Source organism: Ornithorhynchus anatinus, chromosome 18 (assembly GCF_004115215.2).
Source record: "Ornithorhynchus anatinus isolate Pmale09 chromosome 18, mOrnAna1.pri.v4, whole genome shotgun sequence".
NCBI classification, from domain to species: Eukaryota; Metazoa; Chordata; class Mammalia; order Monotremata; family Ornithorhynchidae; genus Ornithorhynchus; species Ornithorhynchus anatinus.
The window spans coordinates 41,915,500-41,934,852 of record NC_041745.1 but is presented as its reverse complement, the minus strand read 5'-3'; the positions used below and the strand labels follow the sequence as shown (position 1 = coordinate 41,934,852).

The 19,353-nt window shown below is 52.0% G+C and overlaps 1 protein-coding gene across 3 annotated transcripts in view; it reads left to right on the top strand.

The window, feature by feature from the left end:
• The first annotated feature begins 854 nt into the window (after nt 1-854).
• The window catches only part of PGM1 (phosphoglucomutase 1), a 40,001-nt gene continuing 21,502 nt past the window's right edge, over nt 855-19,353 (top strand). The window contains exons 1-2 of one of the 3 annotated variants that reach the window (XM_029046500.1): nt 855-1,195; nt 14,150-14,305. In XM_029046500.1, coding sequence (XP_028902333.1) covers nt 1,097-1,195; nt 14,150-14,305 — 255 coding nt within the window. In that variant the 5' untranslated portion in view covers nt 855-1,096. Of the gene's footprint in view, nt 1,241-1,277; nt 1,389-14,032; nt 14,306-19,353 lie in introns of those variants that run through there. The other 2 variants (XM_029046501.1, XM_029046499.1) reach the window with 2 other exon arrangements.

Here is a 19,353-nt window from a genome sequence, read left to right as displayed (position 1 = left end):
TCCCCCAGCGCTTAGAACAGTGCTCTGCACATAGCAAGCGCTTAACAAATACCAACATTATTAGCTCTGCCACTTGTCAGCCGTGTGACCGGGGGCAAGTCACTTCGCTTCTCTGTGCCTCAGTTCCGTCATCTGCAAAATGGGGATGAAGACGGTGAGCCTCACGGGGGAAAACCCGATGACCCCGTATCTCCCCCAGCGCTTAGAACAGTGCCCTGCACATAGCAAGCGCTTAACAAGCAGCGTGGCTCAGTGGAAAGAGCATGGGCTTGGGAGTCAGAGGTCATAAGTTCGAATCCCGGCTCTGCCACTTGGCAGCTGTGTGACTGTGGACAAGTCACTTAACTTCTCTCGGCCTCAGTTCCCTCATCTGTAAAATGGGGATTAATTGTGAGCCTCACGTGGGACAACCTGATTCCCCGTGTCTACCCCAGGGCTTAGAACAGTGCTTGGCACATAGTAAGCGCTTAACAAATACCAACATTATTATTAACAAATACCAACATTATTAGCTCTGCCACTTAGCTGTGTGACCGGGGGCAAGTCACTTCGCTTCTCTGTGCCTCGGTTCCGTCATCTGCAAAATGGGGATGAAGACCGTGAGCCTCACGGGGGACAACCCGATGACCCCGTATCTCCCCCAGCGCTTAGTACAGTGTCCTGCATATAGTAAGCGCTTAACAAATAACAACATTATGATGATGAGGATGATGATGATCCCCCACCAGCCTCTGCCAAGCCGCAGTAGGGGAGGCCGCTGTCTCTTTAAGGAGGAGGGCCAAGAGGCCCGAGGGGGGGAGGAGGGGGGGAAAAGAGGAAGGGGGGAGGTGTTTGTGTGTCTCCCGGTGTGTCTGTGTGTGTCTTTGTGTGTCTGTGCAAGTCGCTGCCCCCACCCCGGCCCTCCTGCCCCGTCTCTCTGGCTCTTTCCAGCTCTGTCCGGTCCTCGCTGTCTCTGCCCGTGCATCCTCCGGCCGCGTCCCCCGTGTGTCCCCGTCTCTCGGGCTCCTTCCAGCTCTGGTCCTTGCGGTCTGTGCCCGGGCATCTGCGTGCCCGTGTCCCCCCGTGTCCCCGTGGGTGCGACCGAGCGGGGGTGGCCATGGTGGGGGAGCTGAAGGTGCGGGTGGTGCAGACCCGGGCCTTCCCGGACCAGAAGGCGGGGACCAGCGGGCTGCGGAAGAGGGTGCGGGTGTTCCAGGCCCAGGAGCAGTACGCCCCCAACTTCATCCAGAGCTGCCTCACCGCCGCCCTGCCCCCCCCCGGCCCCCGCCTCCGGGGAGCCCTCCGCCGGGGACCCCCGCCACCAGGCCACCCTGGTCGTCGGAGGAGACGGACGCTTCTACAGCAAGGACGTCATCGCCCTCATCGTCGCCATCGCCGCCGCCAACGGGGTGAGGGGGGGGGACGACGTCCAAGGGAGGGGGCAGAGATGGGCGGAGAGGGGCAGGGGGATGGGTAGAGCTGGGCAGAGCTGGGCAGGGGGATGGGCAGAGCTGGGCAGGGGGATGGGCAGAGCTGGGGAGGGGGATAGGCAGAGCTGGGCAGGGCGATGGGCAGAGTTGGGCAGGGGGCTGGGCTGGGCTGGGCAGAGCTGGGCAGGGGGCTGGGCAGAGCTGGGGAGAGAGCTGGGCAGAGCTGGGCAGGGGGATAGACAGAGCTGGGCAGGGGTCTGAGCAGAGTTGGGCAGGGGGCTGGGCTGAGCTGGGCAGAGCTGGGCAGGGGGATAGACAGAGCTGGGCAGGGGTCTGAGCAGAGTTGGGCAGGGGGCTGGGCAGAGCTGGGCCGGGGGCTGGGCAGGACTGGCCGGGAGGTGGGCAGAGCTGGGCCGGGGTTTCATCAGGACAGGAGGGGGGCAGGGCGGGACTGGCCGGGGGCTGGGCTAGAGCTGGGCCGGGGGCTGGGCAGGACTGGCCGGGGGCAGCGCAGGAAGGGGGCTGGATAGGGGGCTGGGCAGGACTGGCCGAGAGCTGGGCAAGGGGCTGGGCAGGGCCTACAAGGGGCTGGGCAGGGCAGGCCGGGGGCAGGGCAGGACTGGCAGGGGGCTGCCCAGGGGGCCGGGCGGGACTAGCAGGAGGCTGGGCCGAGGGCTGGGCAAACTGGCAGGGGCCTGGGCGGGGGCTGGGCCGAGCTGTACAGCACTGGCCAGGGCTGGGCGGGGGGCCGGGCAGGCCTAGCAGGGGGCTGGGCAGGACTGGCAGGAGTCTGGGCAGGGGGCTGGGCAGGACTGGCAGGGGGCCGGGCGAGGGGCTGGGCAGGCCTGGCAGGAAGCTGGGCAGGGGGCCGGGCAGGCCTGGCAGGGAGCTGGGCGAGGGGCCTGGCAGGGAGCTGGGCGAGGGGCCGGGCAGGCCTGGCAGGGAGCTGGGCGAGGGGCCGGGCAGGCCTGGCAGGAGGCCGGGCAGGGGGCTGGGCAGGACTGGCAGGGGGCCGGGCCTTCCCCGCCCCGCGTCCGTGCGGGCCGTGCAGACCGGGCGTCGAGCTCTCCTCGGTCCGCCCCGCTGGGGGCTGGGCCGGGGGGGGGAGGGTCACCTTGGGCTGGGGACGGTCACTTGTCCAGGCCTCGGAGATCCGGTTCCGGAGGCCGGGGGGGGGCGGGCAGGGACCCTCCTCTTCCCTTCCCTCCTCTCCCCTCCTCTTCCCTTCCTTCCTCTCCCCTCCTCTCCCCTCCCCTCCTCTTCCCTTCCTTCCTCTCCCCTCCTCTCCCCTCCCCTCCTCTCCCCTTCCCTCCTCTTCCCTTCCCTCCTCTTCCCTTCCTTCCTCTTCCCTTCCTTCCTCTCCCCTCCTCTCCCCTCCTCTCCCCTCCTCTCCCCTTCCCTCCTCTTCCATTCCTTCCTCTCCCCTCCTCTCCCCTTCCCTCCTCTCCCCTTCCTTCCTCTTCCCTTCCTTCCTCTCCCCTTCCTTCCTCTCCCCTCCTCTCCCCTCCCCTCCTCTCCCCTCCTCCACAACTCCAAGGTGACCCCGGTTTTGCATTTCGAGGTGACGGGCCGGCCGGACCGGGGGCAGGGGGCTGCACGAACGCCAATTGAGCCCCCCACCGGTCCCTCCCCTTCCTCCCCCCACCCCCACCCCCCCGTCCCCGCCCCCTCTCCCTTGCTCAGAGGAGGAAAGCAGCCCCTTGCCTGCCGGGTGACCTTGGACAAGTCACTTCACTTCCCTGGGCCTCAGTTACCTCATCTGGAAAAGGGGGATCGAGACTGGGAGCCCCACGTGGGACGGGGAAGGTCTCCCACCCGGTTCGCTTGCATCCACCCTAGCGCTTAGCACAGCGCTTGGTAACCCCGGCTCTGCCATTTGTCTGCTGGGTGACCTTGGGCAAGTCGTTTCACTTCCTCTGTGCCTCGGTTCCCTTATCTGTAAAATGGGGATTAAGACTGTGATCAGCCTCAGTGGAAAGAGCTCGGGCTTGGAAGTCAGAGGACATGGGTTCGAATCCCCGCTCTGCCACTTGTCAGCCGTGTGACTGTGGGCGAGTCACTTCACTTCTCTGGGCCTCAGTTCCCTCATCTGAAAAATGGGGATGAAGACTGTGAGCCTCGCGTGGGACGACCTGATTACCCTGTATCTACCCCAGCGCTTAGAACAGTGCTCTGCACAAAGTAAGCGCTTAACAAATACCGACATTATTATGTGAGACCACCTGATGACCTTTCATTCATCCATTCGATCGTATTTCATTCATTCGATCGTCTTTATTGAGCGCTTGCTGTGGGCAGAGCACTGTACTAAGCGCTTGGAATGTACAATTCGGCAACAGATAGAGACAGTCCTTGCCCAACAACGGGATCATAGTCTAAACGGGGGAGACAGACGGCAAAACCAAACAGAACAGAACAAACAGGTAGTCTGTGTATCTCCCCCAGCAGTTAGAACAGTGCTTGGCACTTAGTAAGTGCTTAACAAATGAGCTTAGAAGCAGCGTGGCTCGGTGGAAAGAGCCCAGGCTTGGGAGTAAGAGGTCATGGGTTCAAATCCCAACTCAGCCACTTGTCAGCTGTGTGACTTTGGGCAAGTCACTTAACTTGGAGAAGCAGCGTGGCTCAGTGGAAAGAGCATGGGCTTTGGAGTCAGGGCTCATGAGTTCGAATCCCAGCTCTGCCACTTGTCGGCTGTGTGACTGTGGGCAAGTCACTTAACTTCTCTGTGCCTCAGTTCCCTCATCTGTAAAATGGGGATTAAGACTGTGAGCCCCACGTGGGACAACCTGATTCCCCTATGTCTACCCCAGCGCTTAGAACAGTGCTCGGCACATAGTAAGCGCTTAACAAATACCAACATTAAACATTAAACTTCTCCGTGCCTCGGTTACCCCATCTGTAAAATGGGGATTAAGACTGTGAACCCCATGTGGGACAACCTGATCACCTTGTATCCTCCCCGGCGCTTAGAACAGTGCTTTGCACATAGTAAGTGCTTAACAAATGCCATCGTTATTATTATTAAACGGGGGAGACAGCAGAACGGAACAAAACAAACAAGTAGTCTGTGTATCTACCCCAGCGGTGAGAACAGTGCTTGGCACATAGTAAGCGCTTAGCAAATGCCACCATTATTATTATTATTATTATAGTGTCCGGCGCTTAGTAAGTGCTTAAATGCCATCATCATAATTATAACGATTGTCCGGGAACCGGGGTCGGGCTGCCCACTGGATCCTCCCCACTTCCTTACCCCCCCCTCCACGTTGACTCCGGGTCGGGGGTCCCAGGGGGTTGGCGATCAGGAGGGAAGGGGCCGGAGAAGGAGACGCAATGGCTAGCGTGGTCTGGCGGAAAGGGCACGGGCCTGGGAGTCGGAGGCCGCGGGTTCTAATCCCGCTCCGTCGCTTGTCTGCTGTGGGACCTTGGGCAGGTTGGACGCGTAGTAGGCGTCTGCTGTGTGACCTTGGGCAGGTTGGAGCATAATAAGCACTTAAGAAGTGCCATAAAGAAAGACCCGTCGTGGCGGGGAGGGTGACCCTCTTGGGCAAGAGCGCGGAGGCAGGAAGCTTTTGTAAGGCCGTGGGGCCGGGCCACCCTCTGGGGCAAGGCCGGACTGAGCAGCCCGATGTGTTTCTAAAAGCAGGTAGAAATTCATTCATTCAATAGTATTTATTGAGCGCTTACTATGTGCAGAGCACTGGACTAAGCGCTTGAAATGGACAATTCAGCAAGAGATAGAGACAATCCCTGCCTGATGACAGGCGCACGGTCGAATCGGGGGAGACAGATTCATTCATTCAATAGTATTTATAGAGCGCTTACTATGTGCAGAGCACTGTACTGAGCGCTTGGAATGTACAAATCGGTAACAGAGACAGTCCCTGCCGTTTGACGGGCTTACAGTCTAATCGGGAGAGACGGACAGACAAGAACAATGGCAAGAAATAGAATCAAGCAAAACAGAACGAAATAAAAACAGACAACGTTATCCCGATAAATAGAATCAAGGGGTTGTACACCTCATTAATAAAATAAATAGGGTAATATAAATATATACAAATGAGCACAGTGCTGAGGGGGAGGGGGCTCAGCTGAAAAACATGGAACGCCTCAGGAGAAATGACCCGGCAGCATGAGGTAGTGGCCAGAGCCCGGGCCTGGGAGTCAGAAGATCCCGGGTTCTGTTCCCAGTTCCGCCACTTGTCTGCCGGGTGACCTTGGCCGAGTCACCTCACTTCTCTGGGCCTCATTTCCCTCATCTGGAAAATGGGCAGTGAAGCTATGGGCCCCACATGGGACCGTGTCCCACCCGATTTGCTTGCTCCCACCCCAGCGCTTAATACAGTGCCTGGCACATAGGCACGTACCAAATACCATCACTATTATTACTGTCATCATTATTATTATCATTATCATTGTAGCCCGCCAGTTGTCCGTGAGTGAAAAGAAATCTGCAGGGCACACTCTTAATGGACCAATCACACCCCCTCCCATGACCCTGGCAGGGCGTTTTGGTTTTTAATGGTATTCGTTAAGCGCTTACTATGCGTTAGGCACTGTACTAAGCGCTGGGGAAGATGCAAGTTAATAATAGTAATAATTGTGGTATTTGTTAAACGCTTGCAACGTGCCAGGCACTGCATTCGTCGCTGGAGTAGATACAAGCTAATCGGGTTGGACACAATCCCCGTCCCACGTAGGGCTCACCGTCTTAATCCGTATTTTTCAGATGAGATACAGAGGCACAGAAAAGTGAAGTGACTTTACTCAAGTCACACGGCAGGCAAGTGGCAGTGCATCAGGAGTAGAACTCAGGTCCTCCGGGTCTGTGCTTTTTTTCACTAGGCCATGTTGTTTTCTGTGGCAGAAACGACCTGGCCTCCTGGAAATGAGGGACCGCCCCCACCCCTCACCCTGTATTTAATTCTGGGTGTCCTGTTCTTCATCTGCCCGTCCCCTCACTGCTCTTGGGGCGACCACTGGCCTGTCACGGTCGCTAAGCCACGTGCCCGGCTCCGGGCCCACCTCCCCACCCCCTCACCCCCAGCCGCTCATCCAACTCAAGATGGAAAGAAACCATGGTCTCGGGCGATCAAAGGGATCCCGTTTGGCCCAAGGAGCGGGGAGGAGGGGGAGGAGAAAACTACGGCTTCGTCCTCTCCTCAGAGGAAATGAGCGGCAGGGCCGGGACGCGGTGCCCATCGACAGGGCCAACTTTGGGCCGCAACCTCCTCTTCCGAGGGCCCGGCACACGAACCAGCCCTGCCTTGGCTGCCTCTTTTTCCCTGCCCTCAGTCCCGAGCTCTGGCCAAGTTAGCGTCGCTGGGTCTGAAGAGAAGCCGTACCAGAGTCCGATTATTTAGGGGCCTTGGCTCCTATCTTATGGCTTCCGATCGCCCACCGGTTGCCACGGTGTCGTACAAAACCATACAAAGCAAGCTGGTAACTTTCCGTTGGGCCACGCTACCTTTCGTAAAGTTGGGATGGGGTCTTGGGGAGGATAGGATTCTATTTATTGCTATTTTTCTTGTCTGTCCGTCTCCCCCGATTAGACTGTAAGCCCGTCAAAGGGCAGGGACTTTGTTACCTATTTGTTACCTATTTGTACATTCCAAGTGCTTAGTACAGTGCTCTGCACATAGTGAGCGCTCAATGAATAGGAAAGTTATGAGGGCACAAGTTGATAATCAACTTGCATTTGCACCCTTTTTCATCCCCTTCCTCAGCCCCACAGCACTTAGGTACGTATCTGTTATTTCTTTATTTTTATTAATGTTTGTCTCCCTCTCTAGACTGTAAGCTTGTTATGGGCAGGGAACATTTCTACCACCTCTGTTATATCTGTAAAATGGGGATTAAAACTGTGAGCCCCACGAGGGACAACCCGATCACCTTGTATCCCCCCAGCGCTTAAAACAGTGCTTTGCACATAGTAAGCGCTTAACAAATACCACCATTATTATTATTATATTGTACTCTCCCAAGCACTTAGTACAGTGCTCTGAACACGGTCAGTGCTCCCTAAATATGATTGACTGATGGATTTACTGGGTGCCGAGCACTCTCCTAAGCATTTGGAAGAATTCTCCCCAAAATCCGACAGACCGCAGCCTTCCCCGTGATGCAGCCCTCCTGAAAGCCCACCTCCTCCAATATGTCTTCCCTGATTAATGACCAGCATCCCAAATCCTGTAAACCCATCAGCCACCTCTAGCACTTGGCTACCTCCTTACACCCATCCGCGGCACTTATGTACATAAGTTAAAAATAAAAATGAAATGGTGGTATTTGTTAAGCGCTTACTATGTGCAAAGCACTTTTCTAAGCGTGGGGGGATACAAGGTGATCAGGTTGTCCCACGTGGGGCTCACAGTTTTTTAATCCCCATTTGACAGATGAGGTAACTGAGGCACAGAGAAGTTAAGTGACTTGCCCAAGGTCACACAGCTGACTAGCGGCGGAGCGGGGATTAGAACCCGTGACCTCTGACTCCCAAGCCCGCCTGCTTTCCACTGAGCTGCTTTGTACGTTCAATTATTTATTTCGATTTCTCTGTAAACACTTTTCTGTCTGTCTCCCCCTTGTGAGCCCCTTTTAGGCAGGGAATGTGACTGTCAACTCTGTTGTATTGTATTTATAATAATAATAATAATAATAATAATTGTATTAAGCACTTACTATATGCCAAACTATATGCTAAGTGCTGGTGTAGATAAAAGATCATCAGGTTGCACACGGGGCTCACAATCGAGGTAGGAGGGAGAACAGGCATCGAACTCCCATTCTGCAGTTGAGGGAACTGAGGCGCAGAGAAGTGAAGTGACTTGCCCAAGGTCACATGGCAGACCCTCCTCACCTCCGCCAAACTGATTCTCTTTCCCTCTTCAAAACCTTACTTAAAAATCACCTCCTCCAAGAGGCCTTCCCAGACTGAGCTCCTCTTCCCCATCTACTCCCTCTGCCATTCCCCCTTTACCTCTCCGCAGCTAAAGCCTCATTTTCCCCTTTTCCCTCTGCTCCTCCACCTCTCCCTTCCCATCCCCACAGCACTGTACCCGTCCGCTCAACTGTATATATTTTCGTTACCCTATTTATTTTGTTGATGAATTGTACATCGCCTTGATTCTATTTAGTTGCCATTGTTTTTACGAGATGTTCTTCCCCTTGACGCTGTTTAGTGCCATCGTTCTCGTCTGTCCGTCTCCCCCGATTAGACTGTAAGCCCGTCAAACGGCAGGGACCGTCTCTATCTGTTGCCGACTTGTTCATCCCAAGCGCTTAGTACAGTGCTCTGCACATAGTAAGCGCTCAATAAATACTATTGAATGAATGAAGAAAAGGGGGAGAATTAGGATTAGAACCAGTTCTTTTGATGCCCAGGCGGTTTGCACTAGGCCACGTTGCTTCTCCCAAGCTTTAACCCTTCCCACAGTGAGGCACTCGATAAGTAGAGAAGCAGCGTGGCTCATTGGAAAGAGCACGGGCTCGGAAGTCAGAGGTCATGGGTTCGAATCCCCGCTCTGCCACTTGTCAGCTGTGTGACTGTGGGCAAGTCACTTCACTTCTCTGTGCCTCAGTGACCTCATCTGTAAAATGGGGATCAACTGTGAGCCTCACCTGGGACAACCTGATTACCCTCATTCTACCCCAGTACTTAGAACAGTGCTCTGCACAGAGTAAGCGCTCAATAAATACTATTGAATGAATGAATATTATTAAGTGGCAGAGCTGGGATTTCGAACCCATGACCTCTGACTCCCAAGCCCGGGCTCTTTCCACTGAGCCACGCTGCTTCTCTGAAGCGCCGACCAAATACCACAGTTATTATTACCGTTATACAATTATCATTATTATTATTAGCGTTATGGGTGCGCTCCCAAGCGCTTAGTACAGTGCTCTGCAACAGTAAGGGCTCAATAAATCCCTTTGAATGAACTGAATGAACATGAGACGGAATGCTGTCTTCCCACTTTCAGCCACAAGGGGGCAGCGCCCTCCAGGCCTGGAGGGGAAACAGCGACCGTCTTTTCATTCATTCATTCATTCATTCAATAGTATTTATTGAGCGCTTACTATGTGCAGAGCACTGCACTAAGCGCTTGGAATGTGGGGAAGCAGCGTGGCTCAGTGGAAAGAGCCTGGGCTTCGGAGTCAGAGGTCATGAGTTGGACTCCCGGCTCTGCCACTCGACAGCTGGGTGACTGTGGGCAAGTCACTTCACTTCTCTGTGCCTCAGTTCCCTCATCTGTAAATTGGGGATTAACTGTGAGCCCCACGTGGGACAACCTGATGACCCTGTATCTACCCAGCGCTTAGAACAGTGCTCTGCACATAGTAAGCGCTTAACAAATGCCAACATTATTATTATTATTATTACAATTGGGCAACAGATGGAGACAGTCCCTGCCCAATACGGCCTCACAGTCTAGAGAAGCAGCGTGGCTCGGTGGAAAGAGGCCGGGCTTGGGAGTCAGCAGGCATGGGTTCGAATTCCGGCTCTGCCACTTGGCAGCTGTGTGACTGTGGGAAAGTCACTTCACTTCTCAGTGCCTCAGTTCCCTCATCTGTAAAATGGGGATGAAGACTGTGAGCCTCACGTGGGACAACCTGATTACCCTGTATCTATCCCAGTGCTTAGACTAGTGCTTGGCACATAGTAAATGCTTAATAATAATAATGATAATGTTGGTATTTGTTAAGCCCTTACTATGTGCACAGCACTGTTCTAAGTGCTGGAGTAGATACAGGGTGATCAGGGTGTTCCAAATGAGGCTCACAATCTTAATCCCCATTTTACAGATGAGGTAACTGAGACACAGAGAAGTTAAGTGACTTGCCCACAGTCACACAGCTGACAAGTGGCAGAGCCGGGATTCGAACCCATGACCTCTGACTCCCAAACCCATGCTCTTTCCACTGAGCCACACTGCTTAACAAATACCAACATTATTTTTATTATTATTAATCGGGGGAGTCAGACGGCAGAGCAAAGCAGAACGAAACAAAAAGAAGACAACATTAACTTGGGCAGTTGCCAAGAGGAGGAAGGGAAATTCCTTGAAAGCTACAAAGTTCCGTACCTGGGCTTGAAGGAGAGCTGTTTTTTTTCCTTGAGGATATGGTAAAAATGCACAGTTGATTTCAGTGCGAAAAATAGTGAATCAGTCAATCGTAGTTATTGCGTGCTTACCGTCTGCAGAGCACTACGCTACGCGTTTGGGAGAGTACGATACAACAGAGTTGGTCGACGCGTTTCCTAAAACGTAACGAGCTCGCCGTTCTCCTTAGCCTCGAAGCTAGGGCAGGCTAAGAGTCGCCACGTTCACTCTTTTCCCAAAGTGGGCCCTTCCCAGCCCGGACCAGGGGCCTCTGTGGTCCTGGGGGCGGTGTCATTTAGGGGCACCGAAGGATACTCTCTTCTGGGGTTCGAACTAATAATAATAATTATTATGGTATTTGTTAAGCGCTTACTATGTGCCAAGCACAGTTCTAAGCACTGGGATCGATACAAGGTCATCAGGTTGTCCCACGTGGGGCTCCCAGTCTTCATCCCCATTTTACAGATGAGGTAATTGAGGGAATTTGGGGAATCTAAGCTGCTGAGAGGCCGTATGATTTTTATCCTGATTCTGTCGCCAACTAGTACATAGGTCCTCGACTTGAACAAATGCAATAAATATTACTCTGGGTTGAAGTGCAGTGACTCCTGAGGTAGAGGAAAGAAGCTCGTTATTAAGACTGAAAGCTCGTTATGGAAAGGGTATACGTCTGCTAAATCTGTTGTGCTCTCCCAAGCACTTAGTACAGTGCTCTTCACATAGTAAGTGCTCAATAAATGAGATCGATTGATTGCTTGGAAGAGTGCAATACAATCAAATTAGCAGATACGTTCCCTGCCCCCCGTATTGGGCAGGGACCGTCTCTGTCTGTTGCCCAATTGTACATTCCAAGCGCTTAGTGCAGTGCTCTGCACATAGTAAGCGCTCAATAAATACTATTGAATGAATGAATGAATTAGTTTACCGGACGCCTACCGTTTGCAGAGCACTTGGGAGGATAGTTAGAATACATGCGCCTCGGGAGACATTCTTCAAAGTGTGTCTTTTCATCTCCTTGCTTATGTGCCCGGCACCGTACTAAGGTGAGGGAGGAGGGGGCAAGGTGATTGAGTACTTCGCAGACAGTGGTGAGGAGTTTCTGTTTGATGAGGAGGTGGATGGGCAACCTCTGGAGGTTCTTGGGGAGCGGGGGATCATTGTACAATTTTGTTGAAAAATGATCCGGCCAGCAGAGTGAAGTGTGGACTTCATACCTGTGTGACCTCCGCCACTTGTCTCTCCGGTGACCTCGGGCAAGTCGCTGAACTTCTCTGTGCCTCTGTTTCGCCAACTGCAAAATGGGGCTCTGGTACCTGTTCTCTCTCCTACTTAGACTGTGAACCCCCTGTGGGACAGGGAGGGCGTACGACCTGATTGATTTGTATCTACCCCAGCGCTTAGAACGGTGCTTGCCTCCATAGGAAGAGGTTTAACAAAAAAGAAGAAGCTTCTCGGGCCCTGAGTTTCACTTTTAAAATAAAGAGAAGATACCTGCACCACTTGCTCCTCTCCCCCGGCCCACCCACGCTTTAATCTGTGAGCCCCAGGTTCTTCTGTGGCTTCTAACCCAGCATTAGCGAAGTTTTTAGCACTTTGTACGTATTTGATTAATACCTTTACTGTTAAAGTGATTATTCCCCTTTGGGCACCGATCCTTTCCCTTTTAGTACATTTTGGAGGAGTCTGAAGTTAGCATAGCAGTTCTTGATTTACTTTTCGTGAACTGGCATCCTCTCAGAGTTTGCCAAAATCTAGGAGCGTGGGTGTTTTATTTTGCCGCCTTGGCAAGGCCAGGAAAGGAGCACGCACGTGAGTTTCGATAGACAAATGGGGTAGAGGGGTCTGCCGATTCAGGTCGTATATCTTCAAGCGTCTCGGGTTCCCCTCAAGGCCCGGCATCAGAATGAGCTGTTTCATTAAAAAGACCCTCGAGAAGGCCAGGAGTCCTTCAGACTAAGCAAGCCTTCTTTTGTGTTCTTCATTGGCATTTCAGGTTAGCTGCCTAGATTTCAGGCCAATGGAACCTCATAAATTTAGAGAGGTTGGCCGGCGTCCAGTTCTTACGTGCGATTTCAGGTATTTTGCCTGCTTCCCCTCACCGGCCGGGCGCTCGACAACGGAACGGCTGTTTCGCAGCAGAGACGTGCACCTCCGGCCCTCTAGGATCGCTCTTTGCTAACCCAGCCGATGCCCTTCCCCGGGTCCGTTCCGAGAGCCACATCCGTCAGCAGAAGTTGTGGTTGGAAAGCCTCTGTGTGTGTGGGGAGGGGGAGGATCAACTGTAAGAAACGAGGGGGTAACAGATCTCACCCTTCCATTTTAAGAGTGACCTTTCAGCTGCTTCTTCGTCCCAGAACAACTTCAACTGCAGAGCCTCAGGCTGTCTGAAAACGTACTCTCTCTCTGTGACACTGACAGCCAGTCAGTCGATCGTATTTATTGAGCGCTTAACGGGTGTGCCGAGCACTGTACTATGTGCCTGGGAGAGTACAACAGAGTTTTTAGACGTGTTCCCTGCCCACAAGGAGCTTACAGTCTAGGGAGGGAAGCAGACGTTAATATCAATGAACAAATGACAGATGTGGACATTAGTGCTGTGGGGCTGGGACGGCGAGACTAAAGGAAGCGAGTCAGGGCATCGCAGAAGGAAGTGGGAGAAGAGGAAAAGAGGGCTTAGAGAAGGAGGGGATGGGCCTTCAGAAGGCTTTGAAGGGTGGTAGGGAGAATAATTGTCAGTCACGAGAGAATCCTTTTCATTCAGTCGTATTTATTAAGCTCTTACTGTGTGCAGAACAATGTACTAAGCGCCTGGGAGAGTCCAATAGAACAATAAACAGACACATTCCCTGTTTAATAAATTAGGGGGCAGGGGAACGAGCAGGGGTGGAGAGCAGGGGAGAGGGAGAGTAGATGGGTAACCAACGGGGCTCTGGAATCTGCCCGTCGGGGCTAAAGCCTCTCACTCAGCTCCCAGCTAAGTAAGAGGAGTCTGACTTGAAGCCGGAGTTTGGAAAATCAGACCCCCCCGCAGGCTCCTCCCTTCTGCCCCCTCTCTCCTAAAAGGAAAAATCAAATCGAATTCAGGAAGTGAGGAGATCTGGCAGTTGGTGACCTGAAGACCGCACCTAGGATCATCAGAGATACTGTGTGGATCCATTCGTTCATTCGGTAGTATTTATTGAGCGTTTACTATGTGCGGAGCACTGTACCAAGCGCTCGGAAAGAACAATTCGATCCGATTCGGGGAGGGTTTTATTTGGCCCTCACCCATCTGCCCGTTTCTCCCGGCGGGTTGGAGGAGCGAAGCATTGCACACGTTGTCTCGGTGACAGTGATCTCCCCGAGCAAGTGCGGGAGAGCGTCTTCAGTTACAGAAAGCGCACCGTGGCGCCCGGCTCGAGCTGCTATTCCGGGCCCACCGGGCAGCCTCGCGGACCCCCTCGCCGGGAGAAACGGCCAGGGCCGGGTTCGAGCTCGGGGGAGAAACGAGAAGGAAATGAAGCCTCCGAGTGGTCCGGTTCCCATGTGAATAGCATCATGGGAGACGGCCCTCTGCCTCTCTTGACCTTCCTCACCGCTCCTTATCCCGACCAGAAGGCGGGCACCAGTGGATTAAGGAAGAAGACCTATTTCTTTGAGACAAAGACGAGTTACCTGCAGAATTTCATCCAGAGTGTATTTTTTTCCATAGACCTCAAAGACCGGCAGGGAGCCTCTGTGGTAGTTGGTGGCGATGGGCGCTATTTTAATAAATCGGCCGTAGAAACAATAGTGCAAATTGCTGCTGCCAATGGGGTGGGTATATGCGATGAATATTTACTTCCTGGCTCCCCGGGGGACCTCTTAACTTTGCGAATATTTGGGAGATAGAATCTGGGCTAGCGGTGTGCGGCTTGTACACGTGTGGCGACGGAGGTACGTACACACGTGTAACGGTGGTCTGCTCACGGCTGCTTAGATTTCTGCTCTTTCGTCACGTAAGTACTCTCGATGGCGCGTTTCTTAGAAAAAAGGTAGCACTCCTCTCTGCTCACGGTTCGATTTCTCCTCCAGTGCAACGCCCGACCCCGCGACCGGCTTATCGGTTCCCTCTTAAGAGCGCTTCCCTTTAAAGAAGCGGTGAGCTGTCGCCCGCTCACCGTCTTCTAACTGGCTTTGGGAAACGGTTCTTCCCGTGTAGCGGTTGCTAATGAGAGGACTCTTGGGTTCTCTCAGAGGGTCCCTTAGGGAAGCCGAACCATTTGTCAAATGGAAAAACGTCTCCCCGTGTTTTCCATCTGTAATCTCTGTATTGTATCTGAAATTCATTTATTTATTTTTATTTATTTATATGAATGTCTGTCTCCCCCTCTAGAATGCAAACTCGTTATGGGCAGGGAATGTTTGTTCTCTTTCACTCTCCCCAGTGCTTAGTACCGTGCTCTGCTCACAGTAAGTGCTCAATAAATACAGTTGACTGATTGAGGTCCTGACAGAGAGGGATGCGGGAATCTGGGGCAGAATTTTGGAAAATGGTAGGCGTTGCTCCTCAAGTTGTCCTTTAATGCATGAATCAGATCTAGGCAAGGAAAGCTCTATTCATTGATGGTTTGGACTGGGGAGCCATAATGATGGTTTTGATTAAACACTGGACGAAAGCACTGTGTTAAGCACTGGGAAAAATGCAAGATAACCGGATTGGACCAAAACCACCATTTCGCATAAGGCTCCTGGCCAAAGAGGTAGGGAGAGCCAGAATCTTATCCCCAGAGAAGCAGCGTGGCCTAGTGGATAGAGCCCAAGGACCTGCGTTCTGTTCCTGGCTCCGACACTTGTCTGCTGGGTGATCTTGGGCAAATCATTTCACTTCTCTGCGCCTCAGTTCCCTCATCTGTAAAATGGGGATGAAGACTGTGAGCCCCATCTGGGACAGGGACTGTGTCTAACCCGATTAGCTTGTATCTACCTCAGCGCTTAGAACTGAGCCTGGCACATAACGCTTAATAAACATCACAATTATTATTATCTCTGTCTGATGAAAACTGAAGCTTAGAGAGGTTAAGTGACCGACCTGAGGTTACACAGCAGGACAGTGGCAGAGCAGAGATTAGACCCTGGATCTCCTGACTCTCAGTCCCACCCTCTCTCTGCTAGGTCCCACTGCTTCAATCAATCAATCCGTCAATAGTATTTATTGAGCGCTTTGTGTGTGTGGAAGACTCTTCTAAGCGCTTGGTAAAGGACAGACTAAACCCCCGCTTTCCTCATCTCCCACTCCCTTCTGTCACCCTGACTTGCTCCCTTTGCTCTTCTCCCCTCCCAGTCCCACAGCACTTATATACATATCTATCATTTATTTATTTGTATCGATGTCTGTCTCCCCCACCTCTAGGCTGTAAACTCGTTGTGGTCAGGGAATGCGTCTGTTTATTGTTGTACTCTCCCAAGCGCTTAGTACAGTGCTCTGCCCACAGTAAGCACTCAATAAGTACGACTGAATTGAATGAATGAATGACAACAGAGTTGGTAGCCACGTTCCCTGCCTTCAAAGAACTTACAGTCTAGGGGGGGAGACAGACATCAATATAAATAAATAAATTACAGATATTACAAGAGGGCGCTTTTAATAATTTCAAACATGAAAAAAAGTCTGGACTGGAAACAGCGACATAAGAATGACCCGCAGGGAATCCTAGTGCTCAGTTCGCCGGTAATTCATTTGATCGTATTTATAGAGCGCTTACTGTGTGCGAAGCCCTGTAATAATAATGTTGGTATTTGTTAAGCGCTTACTATGTGCCGAGCACTGTTCTAAGCGCTGGGGGAGATACAGGGTAATCAGGTTGTCCCACGTGAGGCTCACAGTTAATCTCCACTTTACAGATGAGGTAACTGAGGCACAGAGAAGTGAAGCGACTTGCCCACAGTCACACAGCTGACAAGTGGCAGAGCCGGGATTAGAACTCATGACCTCTGACTCCGAAGCCCGTGCTCTTTCCACTGAGCCACGCTGCTTCTGCTTCACTGTACTAAGCGCTTGAGCACTGTGCTAGTGTCGGTAAAAGCCCCAGACATGTGCAGACTTGGTGAGGTAGGTTATCAGGGGATCCCTGTTGTTGCTACCTGAGAAGCTGGATTGGAGGAGGAAAAAACTGATTTCCAAACTTTTCGACCATTAATGAGTACTTTGAGGCCCACCGTAGGTCCAGTAAACAGCCTTTGAAGACCAGGCTTAGAGACAGTAGACTCGAGACACCCGGGTGGTTTACAAAATCTTAAATCATGCTTCCGCCCCGTTTAACAAGGTAGGCTTCTGGAAATACAAACTGTAAACTTGGAGCAAGTGAGTTTCGCGTTGATTTTCAGGCCTTTCAAAAACTCCCGACTGCAGTTAGAGCCGAGCAAAGGGAGAAAAAAACCATCGCGACAAAAAGGAATCTTAAAAAGTTCTGCTTTCTCTGCTGGCTAATTCCTCTCGGCTTCTCATATCCAGGGGAGGACTCCCACTCCCTATCAGAGATGAAACCGCTGAGCAAGCTCTCAAGCAGAAAAACCACGACAGGCTGTAAATTTCCTTCTGGAGGGGAACTGGGACAGGATTGATATCGAAATGATTTTAAGCTTTCCAGAGGGAGTGGGTGGAACGTTAATCCTCCAGTTTATATCCAGGCTGGTAAGGGGAGACCTGATCTGCTACCTGCCTTCGCTGTGATAGATTTGGCTCCATTTCAGATTTGTGAGCCGCTAAAGGAGGGGAAAGAGGGAATAGGTCACTGGGGACGGATGTTATGTCGCTTCGTGCCGAAGTGTGTGATAATGAAGGATTTCTAAGCCGTCCAGTTCGAGAGACGATCCCCGACAACATATGGCAACTGCCTGTATTTATAACCAGCCCGCATTTCTAAGACCTGTCACTTATTCACAGAAAAAGTGATGGTAGGTAGTGAGCTCCTACCGAGTGAAGTGCACTGAACTAAGCGCTTGGGGAATCAATCAGTCAGTCATATTTATTGAGCGCTTGTGCAAGGCACTGAACGGAGCACGTGGGACATATAACAGAAGCTGCTCATAGCGGCTTAAGAAAGATGCTCTTGCATTTAATTCAGTTCAATTCAGTCGAATTTATCAAACACTGTGTGCAAAGCATTGTACTAAGCACTTGGGAGAGTACAATATGACCATAAACGGATATATTTCTTTGGGCGTGTCGTAGCTTCGGTTCCGTATACCTACTACCGAATGATTTCAAACTTTTAACTTGGATGCTAGAGCCTTTTAATCTGATCCAACCCCTCCAACCTTGCATTTGTTAATCTGGGTTTCATGTCTTCATTAATATGTTTTCCCTTTAATTATGGTCTTTATTAAGCTCTTCCCAGTTGCCAAGATCTGGGGTTAAAAAATCAGATTAGACACAGTCCCTGTCTGATCCAAGACTCACAATCTAAGAGGGAAGACGAGCGGGGATTTTATCCCCATTTTACAGATGAGGAAACCTGGTTCCTAGAATTCTGAATGGGCAAGTTAACACTTCAAAAATGAATTTCCTGCATTTACCTATGTCCCCTCAAAAGAGACGTATTCAGAAATGTTTACAATTGCTGTTTGATTATATCATTCTATCAAGGCACTTTATCACTTTGAACTCTATATCATTAATAATAATAATGGTGGTATTTTGATAATAATAATACATTGAAAAGCACTGTGTGCCAGACACCGTACTAAGCGCTGGGATGGCTACAGGCAGATCAGATTGGACACAGTCCCTGTTCCGAATGGGGCCCGCAGCCTTAATCCCCATTTTACAGAGAAGTTGACTGAGTCACAGAAAAGTAAAGCGACTTGCCCAAGGCCACACAGTCGTTCCGGACGATCCTTTGGATCTTGGAAACGCATTAAGGCACCTACGTTCTTTCCTATGGGAAACTAAACGTGGTCGAGCGCTCTTTCACTGAATGCTGTCTTCATGGAACCAATTAAGAGCGCACACCTGGGCGAAGCGGCGGTTTGGAGGCGAACCAGGGCACTCACCGGAGGCTTAGCTTAGCTGCTCGTGCCAGTAGGCCCACGGGAGCCCCACACTCACCGAATCGGGACTCTGTGATCGGGCTGGGAGAGACCGGAGCCAATCTGTAGAACCCGGGACACCTCCAAGGGTAGATCCGGTAATCCCCGATGTTCACTGAGGCTGAGAAGAAATGTTTTAAGCCGCTGTGGGCCGGGAGGCAGACGTTCTCTGGAAAGCCCCACTTGGGAAGCGACTCTAGCTTCCCTTCTGACCGCCGCATTTTTTTGACAAAGAGGGAGGCGGTGTGTTCTGGTGGAAAAAGGCGGGGGCTGGGAGTCAGGCCATCTGGGTTCAGAGAAGCAGCGTGGCTCAGTGGAAAGAGCCCGGGTTTGGGTGTCAGAGGTCATGAGTTCAAATCCCGGCTCTGCCACTCGTCAGCTGTGTGACTGTGGGCAAGTCACTTCACTTCTCTGGGCCTCAGTTCCCTCATCTGCAAAATGGGGATGAAGACTGTGAGCCTCACGTGAGACAACCTGATTATCCTGTATCTCCCCCTGCGCTTAGAACAGTGCTCTGCACATAGTAAGCGTTTAACAAATACCAACATTATTATTCTGATTCTTGCTCTGCCACTGGCCTGCTGTGCGATCTTGGAGGAACCTCTTAATCTCTCTGGGCCCCAGTTTCTTCCTCTATAGAATGGGCATGATGATAATACCTATGGTATTTGTTACTGTGTATGGAGACCAGAGGAGCTCGTGGTCTCCATCCCCATTTCACAGATGAGGGAACTGAGGCCCAGAGAAGTGAAGTGACTTGCCCAAGATCACACAGCAGACAAGTGGCAGAGCCG